This window comes from Tyto alba, unplaced genomic scaffold (assembly GCF_018691265.1).
Source record: "Tyto alba isolate M040663 unplaced genomic scaffold, T.alba_DEE_v4.0 Super-Scaffold_42, whole genome shotgun sequence".
Taxonomy (NCBI): Eukaryota; Metazoa; Chordata; class Aves; order Strigiformes; family Tytonidae; genus Tyto; species Tyto alba.
This window is the reverse complement of record NW_024881318.1, coordinates 15945605-15973403: the sequence shown is the minus strand read 5'-3', so window position 1 is coordinate 15973403 and position 27799 is coordinate 15945605. Positions and strand designations below refer to the sequence as shown.

Below are 27799 nucleotides of genomic sequence, written 5' to 3'. Positions count from 1 at the left end.
CTGTCAAAAGCAAGTATGGACTAGAAACATATTCAGCAAGCTCAGCCCTTTACAGTGTAGATAACTGAGATAAATAACATCTTGTCTTGAGAAAATTCAGTCCTCAGTCTTCTCACTCTACATTTACAAAAGGGTAACTGAGAGCCAAATGTTGTTTGCAGCTTAGATGGAGAAAAGAAAGCCAGCCTGTCTTGCACTGAGTTGTGTCTAAGGATGAAAGCTGTTGGTCTGCAGTACTTTAATGAGATTTGGTTTTATAAAATTGTCATGTGCTGCTATTATAGCAGGTAATCCTTGCCAAGGGTTATGATGCTGCCCTTCCTACCCAGAACCTCCCCTCCACCAGCTCTTCCCATTTCTCAAGCAGCAATGGTTCTTGTCAAGTATAAATGCCTTTTTTTTATAATGCTACAGAAATGCAACAATAATAAAGAGCTGTAGAGAGAAAAATTTCTCCACCTCCACCATGAAGGCTGAAAATTATTGGAGGAAGGGAGGGAAAAACTAAATTGCTAGCTATCAGGCTTTTGATGCTTTTGTGTTTTCAAGTGGATAATACAGATCTTGCTGCACACTCCAGAACTGTGTAGCAGTATCTTCATTGCTCACCCAGCTTCTGAAGTTGCTCTTGTGGAACAGAACAGGAAGGAGAAAAAGAGCCACTGATAAATTACTGCAGAGAGGCATCAAGCCTTTGTGAATAGCTCAGAGCGATCTGACCACAAAAGGTGGTGCCTGAACACTGCACGGGGTTATATACGGTAATAACAACAAACCAGGCTGCAAAGCCTCGGCACACATTCCTGTCCCTCTAGAATTATGCTTGATCATGATGTGTGGTGAAAACTGCATTCTTGTTGAGTGTTCCAGGTCTGAAGGCCCTGCTGATGAACTGAGGAGCACACATAAACAGCGATTTACATTTTTTTTGTATGTTTTTTCCAGACTTGGTTTTCCATGATAGTTTATGAAGACTGTTGTCCTCTGAAGAACTGAAGACATTTTATAGATAAAAAAACATTTAAAGGCACTGGTGATATTTTGAACACTGAATCTATAATGGGCCTGAAATACCATAAGCCAAAGTAGACCAGAGAAGGACTTGACTGAGTTTTTTTTTCCTTTTGCAGCTTTTGAAGCTGCACCTCTCTGGGCTCCTGTGGCTCCTCTTGCGATCCAGGCAGCACGGGCCCTTGTGAGATTGCTCTTTCCTGCAAATGCTGAGACAGAACAAATACAGGTGGTACAGAGCCGTACACAGCAGGTGACACAGATCGGGCTGGGTGGCAAACACCTGGTCAGCTAGTGTCCAGAATAGCCAAAAGCTTCGTCCTCTGGTCAGCATTAGCAGAGTTAACACCACCCCTCTGCCAGGCCCCAGTGCTTTGCTGAATTGGGCCTCAAAGGGGTACCATAAATATCTCCAAATGCTGTGCAGCTTCTGGGCCAGATCAGCTTTTCAAGGCTATGGGGAAAAGGCGTTAAAGGTTTGAAGTGCAGGTGGTCCCACTGAGAACAGGGAGTCACCGTTTCAATCCAGAAATCAAATTCTATAGCACGGAGATTGCTGCAGGGACTCAGAGCAGGGCTTTTTACAGCTGCGATTTAAACAGCAGATGAGCTCCATCCTTTCCAAGATAAAAAGTTTTGACCACATATCTTTTGTCTTTTTGTGGAGGATGGCGTGGTTCACTTACTGCTCTGATGTGAAGCATTGGGTCAGTGAGTACTGGCAGCTGCTAAAAATGGGTGGTGCAAGAAGCAGCAACCCCCTTGTGCCATGCCTGTTTGAGTGGTGCAGACAGACTCTGCACACATACATGCACACACATGCATGGTTGCTCTTTCTTCTAACAAACACAATCTAATTAAAAATGCTACTTGGCAAAGCAAATGGAAGAGGAAGTGTGGTGTGGGGAGCAGAGCCTGGTTTTCAAGCCTGAAGGTCCAGGGGTTTGCAGAGGACACCAGGTAAGTCACCAGAGCACTTTGCACTCCTGGTGCCCCCTGTAATTAAATCGCCAGCTCCTCAGAGCAGAGGCTGCCTCTGTACAGCTTTGAACAATGAGGCTTTGATCTTGTTTGAGGTCCCTTGGCACTGCATCAATACTATTGTATTAGTCATGTTATATGATTTACTGCCACATCACCTGCACAGTTTTTAAGAAGAATGACCCTGTGATGAAGGGACGGAGTTGTGGATGGGAAATTAAAACTTCTAGTCTGGATTGCTGTTACAATTCTGAGTTTAGCATTTATTCCTTCAACATGTATAAAATCCAGGCTTGCACAGGTTAGCCATCAGTTAACTAAGGTTTGTAGAAATTCTCTTGAGGTTGCTCTGCTGCTGTTGGTATTTATTTTGTCTCTGCCTGTAACACATATAATCCGTTTAAGATCATGTTATGTTCAAAAAGAAGCTACATAACAAAGGGAATATAAATTACCACTCATAAGCAAATGATATTCCCCCAGGGGTTTGAAGCCGAGAATGAATATGCTGGTCGGCTGCAGTGGGGAAGAGAGGGCCCACTTGGAAGCTCTTGGTACATATGAGAACAGAGATATCACTGTCACTGTTTTGTGCTGACAAGTGCAGCTCAACTTCGTATCATCACTTCCTTTGTCATCTAAGATGGCACCTGTGCTAGGAGGGTGAGGACTGCAAATACCCACCACTCCATGAGCCCTCATGCAGACAGCTGTGCTTCTCAAGCTGCTCAGTAGACTCCAGGTTGGAATATTGGAAAAGCCTCCCTGAGTCGTCCTCACACAGACCTCAATCATTTCAGGTGTAATTGCTGCAGCAGTTTAACAAAGTCTATTTGTTGCGGTGAAAGAGAAGAAGAAAGCAAACCATGTACATAAATTGCTTCTGGGAGCTTGGCCTTGCCTTGTGCATGGAGCCCTTGCCATGTGCTGACAGCAAAATGGCAGACGAATGTAAACGGGCAGCCAACATCTATCCTTCCCCATGCCAGGAGTGAGGTTGAGAGAGCACAGCCTTGTTTGCTGTACCCTGCTGCCTCCTTCATTCCTTGTCCTTCTCTCACACAATTCCTGCAACCTTTTCCATTTCTTACTTCATGATCTAATCTCAAGCCATGATTTAGATACTGCATAATTGCCTCTCATTTGATGTTCAGGAAAACAAAGCTAAAATGTGCTTTGCTGCAGTTTTCCAGCAGTGGCAGTGATTTATTCTGTTTACACCAGGGTGGGATAAGAATGGTGTCAGTGTTTTGACCTCGGCAGGTTCTTTCTTTACTGTGCTGAGACTAGTGCTCCACATGAGATACATATTGATACCTCTCTCCATCTTATATTTTAATGTGTAGTACAAGATAGATGGTTCTAAACAATGCAATACTTGCTTTTCTCCATTGACATGGAAGGAAAGTTGCATGATTTGGTTTATCTTAATTCATGTGCAGGCTGATGTCACAAACTATAGCTGCTACTGTCTTCCATTCATTTGAAAACACTGCTAGACAAAGAGTGACAGCTTGCCATAATCTCCTTGCACTATTTTCCATACGTAAGGATGATTGAAATGACCTTATCAGTGGTTTATGATACGTGTTCTGATGAGTTTGTTAATGCGAAGATACAAATTATCCTGTAAACAATGTACTGCTTTGCAAAGTATTCTTCTGTTGAGAACTTGAAGCCGTACACCATGTCATTGAACCTTGTGCTCCACCAGCTCTACATGGAGATCTTGAAAACTCAAGAGTTAACTGCTGGGAATTCAAGATTCATTAAAGCAGAAATAGCAAAGAAAGATCCTAACTTTATGTGCTGGTGCTGAGAAGAGAGTAGCTCCTTTGTATAAAGTAGAAATGTCATTGAAACCCCCAGTAAGAATCCTGCCTCTACTAGGCAGCACAGCCAGGACTTTTCTGTATTTCCTTACTCTCTTCCCTTTTCTTATGTCTTTTTCCACACAGGAGAGACCCCAGCCTCACAAATTTTTTTTCTTTGAACACTGGGGATTTGAGTTTGAATACCCTGAGGCAGAGGAGAGAACCAAACAGGGGATGCCATATCTGGGACAGGGACTCAGTGCATGGCAAGTGGCAAGTTTTAAGATGAAAAGACATCATCTCTACAGTTTAGGTACTTCAGGGGTGGGCAGTTGCTGGTTGCAGAATCAGTAACAGACTGAGACTGGTCTCTAGTTTCCACTTCAGTTCCACTCTAGATGCTGAGATCTTTCTTGAATTCAGTTGCAAGTGTTGAGGGTTTTTTTGTCATCTTTCCTGATCAATGAGTTGTGCTTTCCAAACCAGCCAGGTTAAATGCTGGGTTACACTGACAGTCTGTACATGAAATCTGAAAGAATTTTTTGAGCTCTAGTTTGAGGGAGCTGAGCCCTGAAAAAAAACAGCCTGAATTTCTTTAAAATAATGTCCTCTTTGTTCCTCCTTAAGTCTAAGTTCCCCGCAAATCCAGAATGGTGCAAGTTCATGTATCATACAATGAAATGGAGATTTGGTGTTTGATGGTCATTTCTAGTCAGATCTTGAAAGTCTTATTCTGTGGTAAAACTCTTATACTGAAAAAAAAACAGAACAAATCTGTCATTGGCAATTAGATGCCAAACATTCTGAATTTATTTTTATTTCCTGTGAACAACCTCAGAAAAATCTCTGGGAATAAAAGATACAAATAGGTCAGCCTCCTGATGCTGGGGAATCTAGTGATATCTGTCTTTCAGTGTGAGAAAAGGGAACCTTGGTAGTAAAGCGGATATACAATTGGTCCAGGGATGATCTGCTCAAAGACTTAGAGTGGTTTAAAAATCCTAGAAAAGGAAATCTTACTCTTAAAGAAAGTCTCTATTTGATGCATTTTCTCTACTAGTCTGATTTGAAGGTGTTTGGACTTCACCTGATCCCCCTGCCAACACCATCTGTCTTGATGTGGAGGCCAGAACTCAGAATACATATGTGTGATTTGATTTCCCATAGCTAAGTGGAGTGTTTATGAATTAATGTCATTTTACAGTTATTAACTCTCAGCTGGCAATGGCTTCTTGGAAAGGTATGCTTAGTAATTCATCCCATTTCGACATTTCAGTGGCTACACCAATAAAAGGTGTCTTTCCGTATTCATAGCTAAGAAGTCCAATGCTCAGTTCATACAAAGCTGTTCCAGTGTGCAGCCAGACATCTTTGCAGATATGCAGAGGTAGAGCTTTCACATCCTTTATGGGACTTTATCCCATTAAACAAAATTACAGAGAAATTTTCCTTTTATTGCTAATGTGCTGTAGCCAGGTTACAATTTGTCCCTGAAGTGTGTAACTGAAAAATCACATATTAAACATGATTAGATTAATGTTATTGTGCATTTAAGCTCTTGCAGAATATTAAGTTAACTTGTGCTGATGTTGCCACATACACTCACTGTACAAGGGTAGTTTTGAGTATTCCCAAAATGAACAGTTGTGTTTCAGGAATGTAATAAATCAATAAATGTCTGGTGTATAAGCCTGCTTCTTCTTGTGGTGGATAGTAAAAGGTGCTTTAAGTGTCAGCCCCAAACTGGCATGCAGTAAAACATATTCTTTTCAGTTCTAATGAGATAAAGCCATCGCAGGGTGGGATGCTTGGAAACTCTGAGGAGGTTAACTGTGGTTTGCATCTGGATGTCGGCAGGGACTGCATGTCTTTGTTCCATGCTGTCTTGCCCAATCTCTGCTCCCCTCCGCCAACCCTCTTGTCCCTGTTTCTGCTCCTCTCTGGGAATCCCAGAGAGGCAGTTCCAAAGACTTTGGGGCAGACAAAGCTGTCTCATGATGCTGTATGGATTCAGCTGTTACACCTCCATTCTAGCAGTCCCTACTACCTTATAAATACAGATGGATATATGCACTTGTCTTGTGGAAGCCCTGTCACTGGAATAAATATATTTTTTTCTGGATGCTGAACACTGCGTTTGGTTTGGTTTTTTTTTTTTCAGTTTTCACAGCTGCCCTCTGTGCATCTCAGAGCATTTTCCTGTGTGCAGAAGAGCTTTGTGATCCAGTTGAAGGCTATACTTTTGAGAGGGATACAGATACCTTGTGTACTGAAACTAAATGTGTAGCCCAGATGATTTACCTTTGATGTCTGAGGACACTACAAAATGTCCCTGGATGCCCCACTTTATCTGAGCACACGTTCTTTGTAGTAATTTATTGTAAGATGTTAATGCATGCCTTGCTCTACAGGCTCTTCTATGTGGAAAAACTTAACTTTGATACAAGTCCAAATGTAGCTCATTCTCTTCTGAGCATGATTAATCACAGTGCCTAACAAGGCAACAACAACAACCAGACAGCTGTGAAGGAATATTCCTGTCCAAGGAAGATGGTGCAGACTAGTGTGTAGATGTCGTGGTTTGGGCCTAGTTGGCAGCCAACCAGCACGCAGCAGCTCGCTCTCCCTTCCCCTCCGGCAATGAGAAGGGACAGAGAGCCAGGCTTGGGGTTCGAGATAGGACTGGGATGGGGAAAAATTCCCCTTTATGATCACGAGCAAAAGACAGACTCGTTAGGGGAAGAAAAAAAGAACATACATTTATTACAGACACTAACAACACGTAACAGAGTAGGAGAGTGAGAAGCATTGCCACATCTTGAGAACACCTTCCCCCCACCCCTCCCTTCTTCCCGGGCTCAGCTCTGCTCCCGATATCTCTACCACCTCCCCCAGTGGCGCAGGGGCGGGGAATGGGGGGTGCAGTCAGTGCTGCCACTTCCCTTATCTTCGGTGAGGGGAGTGTCCAAAACTTGTTCCTCCTGCTCCATCGTGGTCCCCCTCTCACAGCAGACAGTCCTCCACAAACTTCCTCCAACTTGAATTCCTCCCATGGGCCGCAGCGTTCCCCACACTGCTCCGTCATGGGTCACTAACTTCCTCCGACTGGATTCCCTCCCACGGCTGCAGCCCTTCCCAAGCTGCTCCGGTGTGGGATGCACGGCTGCAATCCTTCCAGCACTGAATTACAGCAGCGGGGCTACTTTTTCCCATGAGACCCCGGCCTTCTTCGGGCACAGAACCTTGATCAGCTGAGCAGGAACAACAGGCTGTAAATCAATGTCTGCTCCACCGTAGATCTTCATGGGTGGCAGGGGGGGCTGCCCTGCTGTCTCACCACAGGATACAGGGGGGTCTCTGCTCTGACACACCTCCCCCCCTCCTTTCTTCCTCCATTCCCCCACTGACCTTGGTGTTCACGCAGCTGCAGCAACTCCTCCTCACCAGTCCCACTGCACGTCACCACGTCCCTTCTTAAATACGTTATCGCAGAGGCGCAGCCGATTGGCTCAATTTCCCAAACAGAAGTGGAGCTGACGTGGAGCTGGGGGAGCTTCGAGAAGCTTCTCACAGGGGGCCGCCCCGATAGCCCCCTCCCCTGCCACCAAAAAACTCCACCACTCACTCAACCCAGGACAGTGGAACACTACACACTATTGTGTAGAAAGGCTGAGTGGTTCTGAAAACACTCTTTAAGCACCAAGCAGTATGTGCTGTCTTTTTAGAAACAAGCATCACCTCTAACAATATTTAATGTTCATAGGATCAGTTTTGATTGATACCATTATCAAATCGAAGGACCAATTGCTTACATCCTTGCCAGAACTGACTGTGCAGTTAAGATATGGTGGAGGCTAAGGGAATCATGAAATTACACAGGACACGAGCTGAAGGCCTGAAATGAATTTTCAAAGACCCATTAATTTTGACTTACTCTAACATGGGAGAAATCAGACTTGGCAAACTAGTTTTCTACTGCCAGAGTGCTCAGTGTATTTGCTTTTCTGGGGGAACAGGCACGGACTGAGTGTGAATGCAATGGAAAAAAAATGTAGTCAGGGCAAGGCTGGCCACAGCACTTATCAATTTATCTTACAGGTGGGTTCTCCCTAAAGGTGATGCTTGACTGCTTTTAGAGGACTTGACATAACATTACTGAATCTGAATATTCAAACTGCATCAGATTGTCCCAGTGGTGTAATTGAGGAAGTCGTATCAGCCACTGTGGGAATTTCATCCCAAGATGTGACAGGAAGAGTCTAAGTGGAATTACCCTTGGCCGTGGCAGTGTCCAGACGGCTCTGGGACAGGAGAAACTCTTTAAAGGGAGTTTGCAGAACTGAGGAGTTTCACAGAAAACTGAAGGCTGGCACAGTGATTCCAGTCAGGCACAGAAATTCCTGGCAGACCTTATTTGTATATACACGGATGATCTATCAGGTTAGAGATCTTCCTTCTCTGACATTCTGTGCATCTCCTTTAACAATTTGCTTTGGTATGAGCAAACAAAACTTGCTGTGAAGCAGCTGGAACTGCACCTTATCAGCTACTCCACAGAAAACGCCCATGGCATGGAGGATGTACAGACTGAAAACCAGTCTGCAAACGTTTTGTATTTCTGATGCCTACTACTGGTAATCAGAGCATGCTCTGCAGAACCGGAGAGGTGGCTTCCAGGCTTCTTCCCACCCTGGGAAGAGTTATACAAAGGTTTCTCTCCTGCTTGACAAGTGGTCCTGCCCTTAAGCTGTGACACCAAAGCTGCATCCTGCAGCCTCAGGAGACACACACAGTACTTTGCCAGGAGCTTAGTCCTACCAGAGGTGATAAGCAGTGACCAAAGCCCCTCTTCGAGAGAGAGGACGTGCTGCTGGGCCAAGCTGGTTGCGCTTGTGCGCACGTCCAAAGCTCTTGGCAGCTGCAGAACTTGAAACAGCAGAAAGCATGAGCTCAACTAGAACTTGAGTGCAGCATTGCACAGATCACAATTTGGATACAGACACCTTGGTTCTGCCCACACCCTGCTGGAGGTACATATTCTACTGGATCGTACCCTTAGGTGTTGTTTTTAGTAACATATTCATATACTTACATCTATATTGTTATATAGGTATTTTAAAGGATGATCTAAGTAAACGAGGTTTCTGTAGGATGACTTGTCCAAGACTGACACCTACAGAACCATACACAGCCGTGGCCAGCATTCTACAGCACCAGTATCTCATTACATGACTACAGCAGTTTAATGCTAGCGTGCCCAGGGACCCCTGCAGCACAGAAGGCAGAGCCAGAGCTCTCTGTGAACATCCGCAGGGACACCAGCCTGTGGAAAGGCGGTTTGAGGCACAAGAGGTGGTTCCTCAGGAGAAACAGAGCTAGTGGCTCCTTTTCCATGGTGGGGACCATTAATTACTCTGTTTTTTCCTTCTGCCCCAGGGATAACCAACATCTGATTCCAGTTTTACACACGGAACAGTCACTTCATAGCAAAGTAAACCAGGTGCAAAATACACAAAATAATAACCCACTTAACCCTCACTAATATAACTTTGAAAGCAGCAAAGCAGTGGAAAGTCAATTTCCACCCCCTCACCTGTTTTTTTTTTTTTTTTTCCACAGCAGTTAGATGGAACATTTAGTCTGAAATAACCAGAGGAGGAGGAAACAGATTTTGCTAGGAGTCGCTAGGGTTGTGGTCTAGTGAGACTGAATTCATTCTGGGTTCAAGTGCTAATACAATGTCACCACTGCCCCTGAGAAAGCTGAAAAAAGGCTAGATAAGATCCTTCTGCCCAGACAATAAAGGAAATGGTGAAACCTGTCCTCATATTTGGTTGATCTTTGCTAAGGCTGTAGCAATAGCTTTCTTTTTAAGGGAACAGTTATTAACTACCTTTGGAAGCTGTTCAGGTCAGTTAAAATTAACAAAAGAAAAAAAAAACAAAAACCCAAACCCCCAAAAACCTCAGACCATTTTATTTTTTCTCAGTAACAGACATTTGCTGCTTGTCAGCCAGATGTGAAAAACAAAACAAAACAAACAAAAAAACCCCACCCCAAAATAAAGCAAACAGAAAACTCAAACCAAAAAGCAATTGATGAGATCCCTCAGCTGCTAATTGAGTACGTGAAGCTTGGGAATGAAGTGTTCCACTGAAGGGGACTATGCCTAACAAATTGAAAAACTATTTGTCTTAAAAAAATAACCATTACTATTCTCTAGTTTGGTATGCTGTTGTTTCTGCCATGACATATATAGCCTTACTGAAAGGACAGCTCAGAGGAAGAACAGAAACAGCCTCTGATCCCAAGAACCCTGGCCCTGCTATGCCCTACCTCTTCCAGGCAATCCTATCCCCCTTCTACAGCTACAACCTTACCCGTAGAGCCAGCACACCTCAGGTACTGCCTCTGGAAAAGGGTAGAGCTGGCTTTAGTTAGCAGCTCGGTGCCCTGTGGCAGCCAGCCCCAGGTCAGGAGTGTCACCCAGCGAGAGCTGAGACACCCCCGGAGGCACCACACGCTACAGCACCGGGAGCTCTCCGCTCACTTCCCGTTCGTGTGACTGGGAACTGATCAGAGTCAAGCAGGGAAGACAAGGTACCACCTTCCCTGCTAAAGGAGACACTCCAAAAGCTGATGCCTGAGTTTCTTAGGCCTGAGGTATTTTGTTTAACTTACATTTTGAGAACAAATGTCTTTCATTAAATTTATTAACAGGGTAGTTAAGAGTGTTAGGGGTATTCCTGATTAACATTTCCATTTTCCCTTGCAGTCACAGAAAGTAATTTCATTTTGCTTCATTTCTCAGTGGTCAGAGGCCAGGAAATTTTACTTCAAGGTTTGTGAAAAACTGATTTTTACAAAAGGAGACATTTTTGATTAAAGAAAAATCTCTGCTAAAATGAGCAAGAGGTCCAATGGGAAATATATTCCAAATCTGTTTCAGCACAAAAACTCTGTGATTAACTGAATTAGGAAAACTAGATTTTTTTTTTTTTTTATGCCAGGTAGAGCAGATGGTGTTAAAACTCCTCTTCAGCTTGTCTGGAGCGAGAGCATTTCAGTTCCAGCAGTCTCTCCACAGTGTCTGCAATTGTACGCTCACCATGCACCTTGTTATCTCGGGTACGGATGTTAACTGTTCCACTTGCCTTCTCCTTTTCACCAACAACTAGAAACAATCAAGATGCAAAGGAATTAACACTTAGCAAGCTCTCTTTTTCCCCCCAATTCCCTTAAAATTTAGGCATACTAAACAAAAATTCTAAAAAGCTTACCAAACAACACAACAAATCTTTCTCTGCCCTCCTCCCAGCTCCCCCCACTTAGATCTGTAACAGCAAATAGCCTTATTTAATCTCCTATCATTTAATAGGTTTTAGTACATTATGAACAGCAATTTAGCAAATATGAGTACAGAGAAAATTAAACTTAGTCAGTCCAGCTTGACTTCTTATTAGAGAAAAACACAAAGTCAAAATGAGAAACACGGAGTACTGCACAGGCAAAGATTAGAAAGACAACTTGATTGTTAATAACCAATAGCTATTTGCTTTCTTTATAAAGACAGCAAAACACTTTATGGGAAAATCCCAGTTTTACTTAAACATTAAGATACAGACACCACGATAATATATGTATATCTCATTACCAATATAAATTCTACATACTATACCTGGAGGTTGCTACCAGAGATTGTATTTCTCTGGTACCTAATCTGCATTGAGTGGCATAACTGTTTGAAACAACCTCCAAACATAAATTAGGTGAGATTTTTTTCCCCGATAGGCTGATCATCTGTTCGTAGCCTTAAAGGTAAAATGTGATTGTGTTTTATCTGTCTTATATGCTTAACTTTATTCATGATTCTATCAGCTACTCTGAGGGCAGAGTTTCTCTGTCAAAGGCTCCTACTCTAGTGCATCCCAGATAGTTTTAGGGTCAATGTCAGAATGTCAATTTACATGACGTGACTAACACGGTGCTTCATATCACATACTTCAGGGTCAGTTTCTAATTGCATGTATAGCTCAGGAGGAAAATATGGTACTTACTTTGCAAAACTTCAAACAAAGGCATAAATTATTGCATGGAGGGGTGGGAAAAGAAATTAATCTGACTAACAAAGGGCAAGAGATCTCATATAAGTATCCACATTGCTGACTAGAAGACAACAAAGACCTTTTTATAAAGTGGCAGTAATGCCTTGGGCCACAGTGACCTCCCTTCAGTGAATTATACAAACCAGGAATGCCCATCACGTAGGCAGGAGATGCTCTCTGGAATGGAGAATCTTGGAAACAAAAATCACCTAAAACACTGACCACCACTCTCTGCCTTGCTCACAGAAGACCAAATCCTATACCCTATGCAAGAAAGTCCGCCAGGATAAGGTAACAGATACATTGTACATTACCCAGAATAAAGTTATATTGTGCAAGCTGAGCATTTCTGATCTTCTTGTTCAGTGTGCACCCAGGATCTACATCAACATCTGCCATTAATCCAGCGTCGTGGAAGTGCTGTCTGACCTAGAAGTATTTAACCTGTCACTATAGGATATTCATGACAATAAACTACTTATGTCTCGTAGACTTAAGCCAGTCCAGCTTCTCTGACCCCTAGAACAAAGGGACCATCATTGGCTCAAGCATTGGAGATGAGTGCAATTCACGAAATGAAAACAGGTCAACTATCATGCAAGTACATATACACTACATAACTAAGCAGTGATGTGAATATCTATTTTGGTCTAAATAGTGATTTGAGTTTAATATTGTGAAAGGCAGCAGGATGATGGAGCTTTCTGATTAGAAGATTTTTTTTTTTTTCCAGACTATTTTATTATGTACAATGTGCTTGAAAGAAATACAGGAGAAGGTCCACTAGTTGCTAAATATGCAAAGACCCATCTTCACCTTTCTTACTGCTTTTGCAAGATGCACATGGCATGGGAGACTGCAGCCTGCAGGGTACAACAGCTTTTGAGCTGGAGAGAAAAAACTTAAGTTTCCCAAAAATAAAAGCCTCACAAAGATCAGCATTTGTTGCTTAGATACCCAAAATCTATTTCAGGTCCTCTTTAAGATAAATCTAAAGCTTCAGCACCTAATTGTCACTGTGGTATAAAAATGACACAATGTAATATTCAAAGACTTATAACATTTATCTGGGATAAGTATTATTAATCATTAATAACCAAGGATCTCAACTAAATACAATATATCAAAAAAAAAGCCCCCAAATCACATACGTCACCTTTTGAGCATACTCATCACATGTTGGTCCCACTGGTACCACCATTACTTGCTGTGGGGACAGCCAGAGCGGCCTTCAATAAACAAATAGAACAAGTTTATATGGCTTTCAGTATTTTTTTTAGTATGAAAAATCCCATTAACAGATAGGACTAAAATGTACATGAGAGATTCATAAAGCCAGCTGCTTAGATTGGGTTCAGAAGTGATGATAGCCCTATACCTGTTACTATTTATCCCCCAAAAAGAACTGAGTATCTAAAAGAATTGCAGTGTGGACAAAAGTACTTTTTTACCTGAGGATCCAAGTTGTGTTTTACATCAGACAACAAATCATAATTGAGTTGTTGAGCTTATTACTACCTAATCATGGAAAAACATTTACTTTTGAGTCTTGTTATAATCAGAGGGGTCATCCCCATAAGGTATGATACTGCATCACGTAAAGGGGACAAGCTACATAAATGGCTCGCTGCAATGCAGCCCAGCTGCAAAAACGAAGTTCAGAGATACACACCCTTAGGCATACAAGCTGTATGCTGCACCTGCATGACTGGTATCCCGTAGAGGCTACCCTATCTAGAATTATTCAATATCTATGGAAGATGCTTCAGAAGGAACTGCCCTGTGGTACACCTATGGCACATCTCTGTAGCAAACAAGTAGAACAAACCCTCTGGATTCTTACACTCTTGGGGCTAATTTCTCTTCTACAAAAAGTGTTTGCTCAAACTAGAATAATAAATCTACTTTCCAACATTACCATTTGCCTCCATAGTTTTCAGTTAGAATGGCGATCATTCTCTCCACAGAACCCAAGATAGCCCGGTGAATGATAACTGGTCTTGTCTTGTCATTACCATCATGACTGTGAAAAAAGGTGGGTTTTTTTAAAAACGTTAAGCTTTTTTCTTGATGTAATCTTATGCCTGTAAGTGACAAGAAAGTTAGATTATATAGCAATTAAAACCACCAGCCTCCCTGCTTACCTGACAAAGGTGAGGTTAAATCTAACTGGCAGCTGGAAGTCAAGCTGGATTGTAGCACATTGGTGGTAGCGGCCAATGGCATCTTTAATCTGAATGTCAATCTTAGAAACAAAAAGACACAAACTTTTACTACAGTTTAAGATGGAAGCATGTCTCTCTGAAAGCAAACTCACTGTTTTAAGACAGATTTCACTCAATGCATAGCAACTCTATGTGGTTTTAGAGAACATACTTAAAACTTCAGTCTACGTTAGGACTTGAATGACTGCAGGTTCTGATGCAAAAAATGTTAGAGCTAATAACAGGGTGAGCAAGTACATACATGTTGCTTTAGGGGGGAAATACATTTAGTACCTCAGATTATTTTTTGTGAGTTTCAACCTGGGACTTTCACAGGCCTTTTCACTGAGTGAATTTAGCAGCACATAAGTGCAAATGCAGGATCAGGATTGAACACGCCTCTCCAAAAATGAGATTTCTTCAACTTCAAACTGGCAAACTTATGCTCCTTTATTATGCAGTATTTGAGCACATTGTAGCCTATATTACAAATTCGGGGTATGAACATGAGATGAGAATAGTCCACTTACCAGTAGGGATAATATTAATCAATGTTCCGACACTTGTTCTGACTCTGAGTAGCTACAGTCAAGGCTATTCTTTATATTGCATCCTACACTTTAATCCCAAGTACACTTATGATACCAGTTAGAGACACAGATAGAAAACATTAGATTTATAGTGTCCTGACCCAATCTATTTATCACATTGCTCTCTTACTCATCATTTTACCACTATGGCTACACGTTGGGGCTGTGTGCCTTATTTTAATTTATGTATCAAACAGACTTGTTTTATTAACTTAGGTTCTAAACGTCTTTCAATTTTGCATTCAGAAACCAGAGTTTATCACAGTTCAGCTACTCACCAAAGAGATTCTATCAAAATATTTACAACCTCTTTTAATTTCAAATTATCCAGTCACTGAGTAGGAAAAAAAAAAAAAACAAAAAACAACCAAGTAGTTTACCCTAGATATAGAGCTTAACTTAAAAATGTAACTTTAACTAGTTTCCAATAAAACCAGTGCAAAATGCCACATGTTTGCTCACCTTACTTTGGCTAGAGTGTATTAGGAGCAAGCATAAGGTTAATTAATGTTAACAAAGGTTCCTGTAGTTATTTGCCTTCTTTCAAATCAACTGAGGAAATTACTAAATCTTGTTTGCATTTCACATTATGAATCATTAGCTGCTATAACACATTTCACCTACAACCCATAAAATGAAATTGATTCAGTTAGCATACAGAGAAATCAGAGCCAGTTTACTAGATGACTAAATATAGACATAAATGTAGTACAGGTTTATTAGGGAAAGACTTACAGGTCATTTTGTAAGGATTTCTATCCTTATGCTCAAAGATATCAGGAAATTTCTAGAAAGCCCTATTTAATCTGTGCAAACTGAAGAGACAGCTTTAAAAAAAACCTCAACAAAACCACAAATCCGATGCAAGGGTCTTTTTAAAATATCAAAACCCATGAGCAACTCAACGCAGCTACAAAACTGTACCAGTAAAAGCAACGTTTTTCAAAAATTTGCTTTACCAGTTAGTTTATTTTTGTTCTTCTCATGATTTAGGATTCACTTATCACCCAAAGTATTGTCCTAATGCAGCAACTGCTGTGGTAATACAGATCTTACAGTGCCACCTTCTGTTCACATCTCCCACTAAACCAACCAGCTGTTCAAGCAGCCGACAGGTAGTTTATACATGTAAACTAAGTTTCATTAATGAAGTGACTGTTAAAGCTTTGTGAAAACCAGAATCAGAGTATTATTTCTCTCTGAAGTATGTCAGAGTTTATGTATCAAGAAAAACACAAAATTTCAGCCACATAGCATCTTAAAATGGTATTAGATAACTATAAAAAATTCCCTCTTCCTAATCCCAGTTTTTAACAATCTCAGGTTGTATCAGGTCATCAGTTTAAGAATCAGTTTTGTTTTATATCCTCCAGAGAAACTGAAACAGCACCAATGCTTTAGAAATGCATGCTGACATTGAAAAATTTAGTTATAATATTACATGTGAAGGGAACGTGCAGAACAGTAAGTGAAAAATAAAAATTGTCTTCACCAAGATTGTTAATAAAACCCAAGAGCATCACCATACTGTTTTCTCCCCCTTGCTCATAATAAGATACAAAAAACATTCCATATGCATTAGCAGCACTTAGGATCCATCTGTATTTGTTTAATTAACTTAGAGCAGAATGTTAACTAGATGGAGACTTTGTCTTGGTCAGGTATCTACTTGAAGTAATCTAGCAAACATTCTGCACGAATAGATGAGCAACACTTTTCCTGGGGAAAGTGACATTTAGCATCATGTTGTAAGCGCATGAAGACTTCGGGGTTTTTTCTGCTCAACTGTAATACTGTAAAGAATAGTATTTGCATGCTACCCTTACTGCCAAGACTATGGTAGTATCAATGGACATCAAGGAATTGTATAACTCTGTCTGCCTCATCCAAACAGAATTAAAAGCCTAGCTCAGCTAGGGGTTAGCAGCATACTAACCTTAGGTCCATAGAAAGCTCCATCACCAGGGTTTAACTCCCACTTCTCACCAAAGTCATTGAGGCTGCTTTCAAGTTGCTAGAGATAAAGGACAGATTTGCAGGTAATATTGAGAGGGGATCCACCTAATGTCTATTCCCGCTCTAACTTCTTCCCAACACTGCACCTGCAGGGGCTAATCCCATCTTAATCATGAAAGCACCCTGGCTTTTGAAAGATGGCTCTAAGTCTTATTACAGGGGCTGCCAGAATTGGTTCTCTTCCTCTTTTTTAATTATCAAAAAAATACAAGGAGAGAGAGGAGGAAAGAGAGGTAATTTTTTTCTGACACGGAGATTGCTTCTGTATGCAGAGTAAGCTATTTACAGCAGCCAGACTGAATTGAAGACAGTTATTAAAGTTATATTGCTCATGTCCAGCTGTCACTGTATATCCCAGAAGGCAGTATGTTCTTAAAGGACTTGCAGCCTTGCTTTCATATAAAAAGTTAATAAATGTATTGTTTACCTTTTCAGCTTGATTCCACACTTCAATATCTCCCAGGTACTTTTCAGGACGAGTAGAGAGATTCAGTTTAAAGGAAAATCCAAAGACATCATACACAGTACGCAAGAACTGAAGACAACTCTTTATCTCCTCTTCAATCTTTATAAGAAGAGAGGTAGAGTCTCAAATATGGAAAAATCCGTTAATGTGATTTTAATACCCAATTTCATTTAGCAGCAGCCCATACCTGCTCCATAGCACAGAATATGTGAGCATCATCCTGCTGGAACCGACGTACTCGAGTGAGTCCTGTAAGAGCTCCTGACAGTTCATTGCGATGCAGAACACCAAAATCAGCCAACCGTAATGGCAGCTCACGCCATGATCTTGGACGATGATCAAACATAAGGCTGAAGAAAAAGTTTATTACTTGAAGCTTATCCAGAATCAAAATTCTGCAAAGAACAGCCCATGAGAAGCAGCCAGTACCTAAGCAGATGCCCATAAAGCCAATAACGTAATCTGAATACAACCATTATTCACATCTAGTTTTGTCAGGAAAACAAATGCTGCAGATATCCTTTTACACTTGGTAGGCTTCCCCCACCTCCACAGAGAGAAGATAAAACAGCTCCTAAAACTGAGCATTAAAACCTGAATGCCTGTATTGCCACAAAATTGACAACACCCCAGTATCTATTTTGGATATCCACGTTTTATAGTACCAAGGTAAGCCTCAGGTCTAAAGTACAGTCACTGCAATGATGGAAAAAACATTTCTCAGTGTCTAAAGAGCACACTTAGACAACACAGCTCATAATTACATCAATTCTGACAGCAGGTCACATCAGGATATTTGAAGCTAGCCATCTTTATGATTAAGCAGGCAAAAGAAACGGGATTTTTTTTTTTTTTTTTTTTTTTTTTAAATCAGCATCACCTTTGGTAAGCTGGATTTGCTATGTACTTACCAGTGTCCTGGACAGTTCATAGGTTTCAGAGCAAAGATTTCTTTCTCCACTTCAAAGGAAAACATATTGTCACTGTAATGCTGCCAGTGCCCTGAAGTCATCCATAGTTTGCTGTTGAAAACATTTGGAGTGACAACCTCCTGGAATCCACGTTTTCGATACTCACTCTAAAACAACAGATGCAGTATGTAAAATAACTAGTAAAGCAAACAAAAGCAATGGTACTCAGCCTTCAATCTGCAGCATAAAAATATACAGATGCTGCCCTACAAAAGTACATGACTAGAGAAGAGGGAGAGGGAGATTCAAGCTGGACATGTCAGAATACATCCTCTCCACAAGCACCACCCTTCCCCCAAACAATTTGCCTGTAGTAAGCAAGAAGAACAAGTTTCCTCCCTGCAAGCAAAGCAGCAGGCTCTAATTATTCAATGACACTTGACAGAATAGTGCAGCCCAAGTACACACTAATAAGACAGACTTTAAATATTACAACAGGAAAATCAGGATTTTTTTTTTCTATACATAATTTCATAACACATTGTTGTACAAGGCCAAATCTAGTAAGTTTATTTAAAAAAAAAGTCAATATGCATCAGTGCAACATCTGTAGTGTGAGCTTAGCTGTATTATCACATATCAAAGAATTAATATTATAAAGCATCATTATCACTGCTTTAATTGCAGGTATAAAGTACTGATAAAAATGTAACTTAGCAAAGGTAGTGAGAAGACCAATTCATAGAAACCAGGTTTCTCTAGTTCTGTGGCTTACAGAACTAATAGATTGAACTAGCTTGAAATGAAAGGCTGTTAATCCTGTTATGTACTATGCTGTTACGTACTTTTCTAAAATTTAGCAATTTCTTCTATAAGATTTCCTAAAGACATTACTTACCCGGATGAATTCAATTAATGTGTTATAAATGTAAGCTCCTTTTGGCAAGAAAAAGCAGCTACCAGGGCTGAGCTCATGAAAGAAAAACAGTTCTTGGTCCTGCAGAAAAACAGTAGTTGAAAAACTTATTTGTACACCACCTTTTTCACTTAACATTCACAAATTACTGCTGACCAAGCATCACTAATCAAAGTTTTAAAAAAAACCCCAAACTTAAAAGAGCTAGCAATAGACCAGATGCATTTTCACTAGTAATTGTATCTCCATCAATATTTATAGGGGAAGGAGATTGTTCAGTTTCCCACTTTATCACCAATGCTCCAAAACTTCACGTTTATGCATAACTCCATAGCTTCCTTTGTACATTGACAAGTAACGTTTAGTTCTGCTTCTCCAGCTCTCTAATTATTTGCCCATGAACTGAATGTGTGAACTGTAGTTTGTTGATGTTGCGACAAATTGCATACATGCTTCAGGACTGCATACAGTGAGTATCTCTGTATATCTTCCTGATGCCCTATCAGCAGACCTTGTAACTGTGTTCATGACTATCAATTATCTGACAGGGGTTTCCATCTAAAAAACAAAACCAAAACCACACAAAAATGTATTGTGGATTCTGAAATCACACAGAAGAAAAGAACTGTGAGTGAACAGGCTACAGCAAATGGCGTAGGAATGACCACTGCCTGCAGACTGAAGTGTTCATATTCTCATTGATCTGTGGAATAAGGATGTCATTGTGTTTAAAACGGTGAAAAGTCTAAAGAGAAGTTATTTGCTTTAAGACGTTTTGCTGCTCTTCAGGAGGAAAGTACCTGACTTTCCAACTCGACTGAAAATACAGTTGCATCCTATCTTGGTTGTGGCAGAAAGTATATGCCGTCTTTGAGATGCTTCCAGTTAAGGGATTAGATCCACGCAGCATTTGTGAAATACGTTACCAGAAAAAAACTGCCTCACCCGCCCAATTTTTCTGTGATCTCTGCTTTTAGCCTCCTCCTGGAATTTCTCCCATTCCTTCAGCATTTTTCCATCTGGGAATGAAATTCCATAGATCCGCTGGAGAGATTCCATATCAGACTTGCCTTCCCAATAGGTCGAAGAATTCTGCATGGAAAAAATAAATGAAACAATGAAGGAACCTCCACATTTTACTACTACTGCCTGCTATGAAAGGGCATGCAATTATTAATAAATTGTAATCACTATACTTATTGTAGAACAACTATGGCATAAGGACAGTTTTAATCTTAAATTCAGAGCAGTGATAGAAAAATCCAGAAAGAACAGGTGAACAGAATACGTAAAAATGGTTTCAAGCTCGTCTTTTTTTTTTTAAGCCTAGTTGCTCTCTTTGTAGCCATCCTATTCCAACTTCTTAGTCACACTGAGCTATTAACCATCAGTTGAGCAAAAACTATAAACTTTAATTGATACAGTTCAACCAAGCCTTAAGCCACATTCATGCTCCTATCTGTCTTGGAAGTGCAGGTTCTGGCCACCTAGTTGGGCTTTGCATCATCTGAATATGAATTCTAGCATACAACCCTTTCCCTTGTTACATCGAGTTTTTGGCCAGGTTACCCATTTTGTGGTACATCCTTAGGTAAGCCACCATCATACTGCTCAAAGACAGCAACACATTTTCAGTGAAATCATTTGTCTAAGGCAGTTTCAGCACTTACCTTATGAATTTTTATGGTCTTTATCTTGCCAGTATGTCTGACATGAGGCCCTCTGCATAAATCTATCAAGGGACCACATCTAAGAATAGGAAAACATTAATTTGGTATACTTCATCCTAGAAACTTATTTCCAGTAATATTATGATGTGTGCGTAATTACCTGTATACTGTTGTAGTTGGAGTATTGACTTTCTCATTCAGGATGCGACACTTGAATTTATTATACTGAGAAGAAAAGCAACACACATATTTGTCAACCCCTTGTTAAGCAAGAGAACTGGCCAGCAGTTTAAATTATTTGCAAACCTGATGCTATGCTGCGTCAAAAGAGGACTATAAAAGACAGACAGAAAGATAGTCAAGTAGTGGAGCAAGGTACCCAGAGAGCAGATTGCACAGTCTCTGTCCTTGGAATTTTTGAAGGCCCAACTGGACAAGCCCTGAGAAACCTGGTCTGACTTCAGTGTCCCCATGCCTTGTCCAACCTGAATGACACTATAGTTCTCCTGATGTCCTAACAGTGAAAACTGAGTAACATCTTTCTCAGGAATGCCAGAAAATTATTTGCAGCTAGGTACTAAAGAGAACGGATCAGCTTTTAGAGTCGCTTGGACTTTCTCAGAAGTCCTCAAGTTTTATGAAGCTTTCTGAATGCATCAGCACATGCAGTTATAGTATCACCACAGCATTTTGCTAATAGCAAATATAATACAGGCATATAGCATAACTGCACATAATATACTGCAAATTTACATCTGTGGGAAATAAATAAAGAACATGGCTTCAAAGATTTTGCCAAGGTTGCCCAGGGGAAGAATGAGAATTCTTACAGTTGCAGAAAATCTGATGCACATTCCTGAGAACCTAAGAATTACACCTTTAGTCAATGTTTTTTTAAATATCACAAATGACCTTATAAGAACATATCACCTTAAAAAGTTAATTCGACAGACCGTCCTCTACCACTAACAGAACATATGGTTAAAGTTATAAATAAAGAATAGCTACACAGTGCTAGATGTTACCTTCTCAAACAGCCTACCTTAAACATTTCAAGTAGTGTTTCCTTCTTAACTTCCAGTCTTTCAAAGGCTTGTTTTTCTTTCATTATCTTTTTGCATAATGTTTCCAAAGCAGAGAAGTCATTACTTGATACACCCCTAAAATAAACACACACAAAAAAGTGAATCATTCTTGCTTTCACTTGCAATTTCTGATCCAGTTGCAATGCATTAGCCTGTGGGTCGGACACACTGCAAAGAACAAAGCAATTCCCAGTAGCACTGATGACTTTGTTCAAGAAACAAGCAGATAACAGAAATTTTGCCGACTGCCATCCCCCCAGCTCTAAAAAGAAAAATACAAAACCTACCCTTCCTCAAGGAACATGTCATAATAAAATCCATTTTCTATTGGTGGGCCATAGCACAAACAGCCACCATAGATTCGCTCCATAGCTTCACCCATTATGTGAGCACTTGAGTGCCAGTATACCTAAAGAAAGTAAAAAGAGGGGATCAATCTGAATACGCACAATGCATTTCTGAATATTTGATTTAAAACCTTTTCTGAAACACTTGCTTTTAAAGATACTTGATGCAGATCCCACATTAGAGCACTATGCAGAAGCAACGTGCACAGCAACACTCTCAGCCTACACATGAATATTTCCAAGAGGTAACACTGGAAAATTGTTTACAGCCTGGTAGCAAATCTTTCTTATTTTCAATTATTGTTGAAATTATTCAATTATTGTCAGGAAACTAATTCAGAAACTTCTTTTTCTACGAACATCAATCAATCAGCTCTGTGTAAAGACCAAAAGGTGTGCTTTCAGCACAAGGCTGTGGTCGTAATTGGAAGATTTTATGCATGTGAAATCCTGAAGTAAAACAGTTCATAAAGTTAAAAATTATACTCCATCTTGTAGTACACCTCATTTTTAAAACTAAATCTATAGAACTTCAGTCTGCTTTTATTTGCACAGACCAGAAAACATAAATCTCACAGGAGCCATCATTTAGCCAATATGAAAACCCTGAATTTGAACGCAAGACCTCTGTGATGAGTTTGACTGACAGCTTCTTGTACCATATGTTTTTTTCTAAAGACAGTATTTACAAATTTACAGGATATCCACATTTATCTGAATGAGTATCCAAAATAAGGTATGTACTTTTGCACGTACAAAGTAAAAGAGCAGCCTACTCGGTACATTTATGACTGTACATAGAAAATACTTTTGTACTGAGTATCTTTTTCAAAGTCAGTGCTGAAGTGGTCAGTTCAGAAGACCTACTTTCCATTAACACAAAGACTGAAGATATAAAATTTTAACAAGAACAGACTTGACATAAATGACAGCAACTGCTAGTAGACTTGGCTACAAATACACAGCAGAATGTACATTATCTGCAGTACTGTATCTCCCTTGTAAGGAACTATTAGAAAAGGTAGATGTACCTACACAAATAACCTGTTCCCATCTCCTCATCTTTTGAACACAGTAAAGATGCAAATAAATACTTGAGGCTGAGCTTAATGCAAATCCAAAGGCAAACAAATTTTGGTAGAAGATACTCACTGCTTGAGCCTCTTCATCTTCAAACTTAAGGAGCTCCAGGATACAATCCTCCTCCAAAGGACGGTCTAGATCCCAAACCATCTTGTTCACTTTAGCAATAACAGTGTTGTCAGCTAAGCCCTGACTACAAAATAAATACATGGTATATAATCTTTTGAAATCAGCAAGTAAAAGTTCCCCAAATTTGTCCTCCATGTTGAATAAGATTTCCAGGAGTGCTCAGAGTGGGTACAATGTCATAAATAAATTCCAAGTAAAAGAGCAGTTTAGCCAGTCTTGAACATTCATTAAAATCCTACTCACATCTCAGAGACAAGGGAAGAAAATGGTGCTGTGTACGTGACATTCATTAACATATTTAACTTAGAGGCAGACATCTCAAAGTAGTAACCTGACTTCAGAATCCTATTGCAATAGAATACAGAGCTTCTCTCTTCAAAATTATCAAATACCATTTCAGATGTAGTAAATTTACAGTTTTGCCCCCACTCAGCAAAAAACCCTTTCCTTGATCACAAAAGCAAAGGTCCCAGTGACAAGGCACCTAAACATGAGAAAAAAATGGCATTTCACCTCTAGGAATCACCCAGATTTTGTAATTTTAGCTGTCCAGGTGTCCAGTGTGCACTGTTCAAATCTACTCCACAGCAAGTCTGAGTAACCCAGAGATGTACAACACTCTTTTTGATGGGTATCTCCCATGCAAGTAAAAATGCAGTGAAGTGAAAGATACTCATACTGTTAACTCTCTCCAAAATCAACAGAAACATAATCCAGCAGTCATCTTCCCCAGGTCAATGCAAACTGGTTTGCATGTGCTAACGTTCAATCTGATAGAGAAAATGTATTAGCAAATTAGTTCTTAATGCGACAACAGTACTTGTGGGGAAAAATACGCAAGTAATGTGTGTCTAAAAGATCTCAATTATATTTTTAATTTCAGAAACAGTATCTTCATAAGGCTCCAAAACTAAAATCCTACTGGTTACATCCAGTTAATTATATACAAGATGCCTTGAGGAGTATTGAGATAAATGAGTAAGAGTGAAATTATGCATTATCCATATGCTCATAGACACAACCTGCAGACACAGAGTTGTCTGAAAATGACCGAGTGTATCACAGAATAGAATCATACCTAATTCCACAAGCGATTTCATAAGGAGTAGTCTTCCAAGATTCAGCATCAACCTGCTTGCCATCGGGTAATGTAACTTTAATAGGTTTACTGTCATTTGCAGCTCTTTCTGCCAGGAGTGCATCATGTTCCGCTTTAAGTTTACTGTACATCTCTAAACGTTCACTGATAAATCCAGGCCAGGGATTCAGCTATATATAATGAATAAGGACACAGGACAAAACAAATCAATAGACTACTGGAGTCATTTAATATCACATTATGTCAAGAATGCAAACAGAATAGACACATTTTCCACAAGCAGCTATGTGACCATATGCAGATATGTGCTATATCTAACAAATAATCATTATTATTACAGATTAATTGTATAGTATTAATTATATGGTAATGTTAATTAATGAACTTAATGAAAATTATTACTTTGAAATATATCGCTGTACACCTGTTTAATAAATTACAGATATGTCAATAAACTACTACACAGTTTATTAAACACCTGCCTAATAATCTACACAAGGACAAAAATAAATTTGAAAAGACTGTAGGAGTTCAACATAAAAATAGATTTTTCTTATTAGATCAAAAAAATCGAGGGAAAATATCTACTCTGAGCCACCTGGACAAAAACTGACTCCAGCCTACGTATACATCCTGTAATGACATCAGGACTATCAGTTTGGGCATAACCAAGGTTATACAGCTATGCAGTTGGCTCAGGATTAGTGCTGGCTACCAGCTGGCCCTCTCTGGGCAGTCAGAGGAATTTGTGTTTACCCACCATGAAGACAGAAAAGTCAGAGCACCTTACAGGCTTTCCTCATCTCAGAGATCTGCTCCATACCTCCTGGTGCAAACAGGGGCAAGCAACAACTATGAAAATCAGAGCTGCTCCCCCACTACACCAACGCAACTTGGTGTAAAAAGCAACAGTCACTTCGGGGTGAACTTCGGGAAATAAGCGAGAGTGGGAAAAGGTGTAATCGTAACGCCAGATAAAATACTTCAGAGGGACGAACTGCAGCAATGCCAACAGTACACAAGACAGCAACCAGGAGCGCGTGAATTTCAACCCCCCGTGGCCCAAGGGCAGCTCACCTCCGTCCGCCCTCCATCGCCGGCCCCTTCCTTCATCTTCTTCTTTCCAGAGTCTGACTTTTTTTCTTCCCCAGCATTCACCTGAGCAGGGCGAGCAGCATATTCCCATTCTTCATCAGCCCCTCACATCTACGGCACTTTAAACCCTCCTCAGACCCACCGACCAGGGAAGACACCCGACCACTTCGCCCGCGGCAACCCTAGTCTAGCTCCCTGCCCTTTTACCTTCGGGTAAATCCCACTGCCTTTAGACCCTGCTCCCCCCGGAGCTGGGGAAACCCCCGGCGACCCGCTGATAAGGCTGAAAGGGAAGAGGCCTAGCTCCCTCCTACCGCCACCGCCCGTCCCTCCCGGCAGGGCTGCCTCTCCCTGCAACCCTGGCGCGGGAAGAAGGGGACACCCCCCGACCCACGGTGAGAGGGAAGCCACGCTGAGGAGAGAGACAGTGCTGCAGCGCGGCCCACCGCCACGGTGCCGGGCCCACCTGGCTGTCGGCGCCCGCCATTGCCACACGCGGAGCCGCCCGGCGCAGCGGCGAAGGGGCGGGAGCGGCGCGGCGCAGGCGCCTCTCAGGCCGCTGAGGCTGATGCAACCGGGAGGGGTGGCTTCTCCGCCCCGCCCCGCCCCGGGCATCGGGGCTGAAGGGCCGCCCCGAGACGTCCTGGCGCGTGTGGCGGGGGCGGTGGGAGTGGGGGCGGGCTGGGAGCGGCCCCAGCAGCTCAAGATGGCGAAGCCGCGGCCGCCACTCCTGAGGGCGGGAAGCGGGGCCCGTGTCCGCGCACCCCTGCTCCCCTCGCTCCTGCGGGGAGAAACATAACCAGCCTTCCCCCGCCTGCAGAGCCCTAGGGCCTCACAGGGGTGGCAAGGGACGGGGTGCCACTAGGGGGATTTAGCTACCATTCCCCTGAGGGGGAGATTCACTCAAGGGTGGATCAACTAATGGTAGTGCTCTTTGCAAAGGGGTCTAAAGTGACATAAAAATCGGGTTGACCGATGTCTGATTTGCCAGGGGAAGGAAAAAAACAAAACAAAACAAAAGAGATTCTGTCAGCTTGTGTTGCCCAAAAAATCAGGGTTCCTTTACCCGGTATGCAATGAACTGAAAAACAGTGCCTTGGTATTTGTTTAATCTCCATCAGCGCAGAGATAGGAGTGAGGTGGTAACACCACAAAGCCAGCACGCTGCACACAGGCAAGCAACGTACTTACTAACCAGACTACACGAATGCACATTTAGCGTAATGACCACGGGTTCGTTTATTATCACTTTGTTCCTCACTCTCACCCTCGGTTAACAACCTGCCTCCTCTCCATTTAAGGTATTCTCGTTTTTAACTGCACAGGTCTAGTGGGGAAGTGGCTTTTTTCTACTCGAGGGTCTGTTTTTACTATGTTAATGAGGAAAGCTCACTCATAGTTAAAGTACTTCTTTCATTGGTTCAGTTAGAAGCTTTTGTTACTGTGGGCTTATCTTGGTATTTTGCTGCTTGATGGTTTTATGGTGTCATCACTCGTGTTTATCTTGGTTTTTCCGTGCTTTAATTGCAGTGTTGCTTCTTAAGGGTTACTCCTGCCAGTTTTACCAGCTCCTTTACCAATTCCTTGCACTTCTTCACAACCCTCCTTTGGTGGTTTTATTAATTAAGATGTAACACCTGGACTGTGGGGAGTGTGGTTGCTCTGCTTAGCCCTGTCCTGAGGGGAGGCTCAGCATCAGGGGGTTGGACGCTACTGACACTTGATGTTCAGGCTCAGCTTTTTCCTTGGTAACCTTTCTTTCTCTCCCCACTGTTGTTTTTCTATAATAATGACTAATATTTTAATTTAGGAAGGTTACTTTGTCTCAGCATGTTGTCATGGTGGCCATGGACTCCCAGAACAGTCAGTGGCAAGGCCTCAGGTGTGTTTGGTGAAGTCACTCAATAGCCTAGTTTAAGAAAGGTGTTTATTATGAGATTTTGTGTTTTCATGAAATCCTGACATTCCACCCTTACTTTGAAGAGTCTAAATCAGGGGTCAGGGATATGGCATGGCTTGGGCCTCTGCTGCCTGCAGAGCACCCAACACCACTTTTGACTCCTGTAATAGCAACTTCCTCCTCCCTCTGCATCTGCAGCAATGAGCTGGGATTTTAGAGTGTTTTGGTCAGCTAAAATGTGTTCGCATGACATCAGAGCAGCTCAGACTCCACAGGCTCAAGTGCTGTTAGAAAAAAGTTCAGAAAAAATAGGCAGTTTTGTATAGTTTTCAAATACTGGTTATGCAGGGGTGAAGGATAGTTGAGAGAACATCACC

General features: G+C 41.4%; 1 protein-coding gene across 1 annotated transcript; it reads right to left on the bottom strand.

Annotated features, from left to right (window-relative positions):
• Positions 1 to 9766: 9766 nt before the first annotated feature.
• On the bottom strand, positions 9767 to 26087 carry TARS1 (threonyl-tRNA synthetase 1). Its single transcript, XM_032992253.2, has 19 exons — positions 25989 to 26087; positions 25505 to 25585; positions 24407 to 24597; positions 23269 to 23392; positions 22057 to 22178; positions 21727 to 21844; positions 20845 to 20909; positions 20685 to 20763; positions 19960 to 20106; positions 18997 to 19095; positions 18099 to 18265; positions 17375 to 17537; positions 17149 to 17286; positions 16642 to 16719; positions 14056 to 14156; positions 13830 to 13934; positions 13068 to 13140; positions 12226 to 12340; positions 9767 to 10980 (listed from the first exon to the last, which is right to left on the bottom strand). The coding sequence occupies exons 1-19, from the start codon at positions 26007 to 26009 to the stop codon at positions 10832 to 10834; spliced, it is 2136 nt and encodes a 711-aa protein (XP_032848144.2). The 5' UTR covers positions 26010 to 26087; the 3' UTR covers positions 9767 to 10831.
• Between the last annotated feature and the right edge of the window lie 1712 nt (positions 26088 to 27799).

What these genes read in the sequence shown, in the direction of transcription:
- TARS1 (XM_032992253.2), bottom strand. Translation starts at nt 26,009, where the DNA reads ATGGCGGGCGCCGACAGCCAG. An exon ending in TGTGGAATCAAGCTGAAAAG is followed by an intron (nt 16,720 to 17,148) that starts GTAAACAATACA and finishes CTTTATCTCTAG; the next exon opens with CAACTTGAAAGCAGCCTCAA. An exon ending in GAAAACTATGGAGGCAAATG is followed by an intron (nt 13,141 to 13,829) that starts GTAATGTTGGAA and finishes TGTTTATTGAAG; the next exon opens with GCCGCTCTGGCTGTCCCCAC.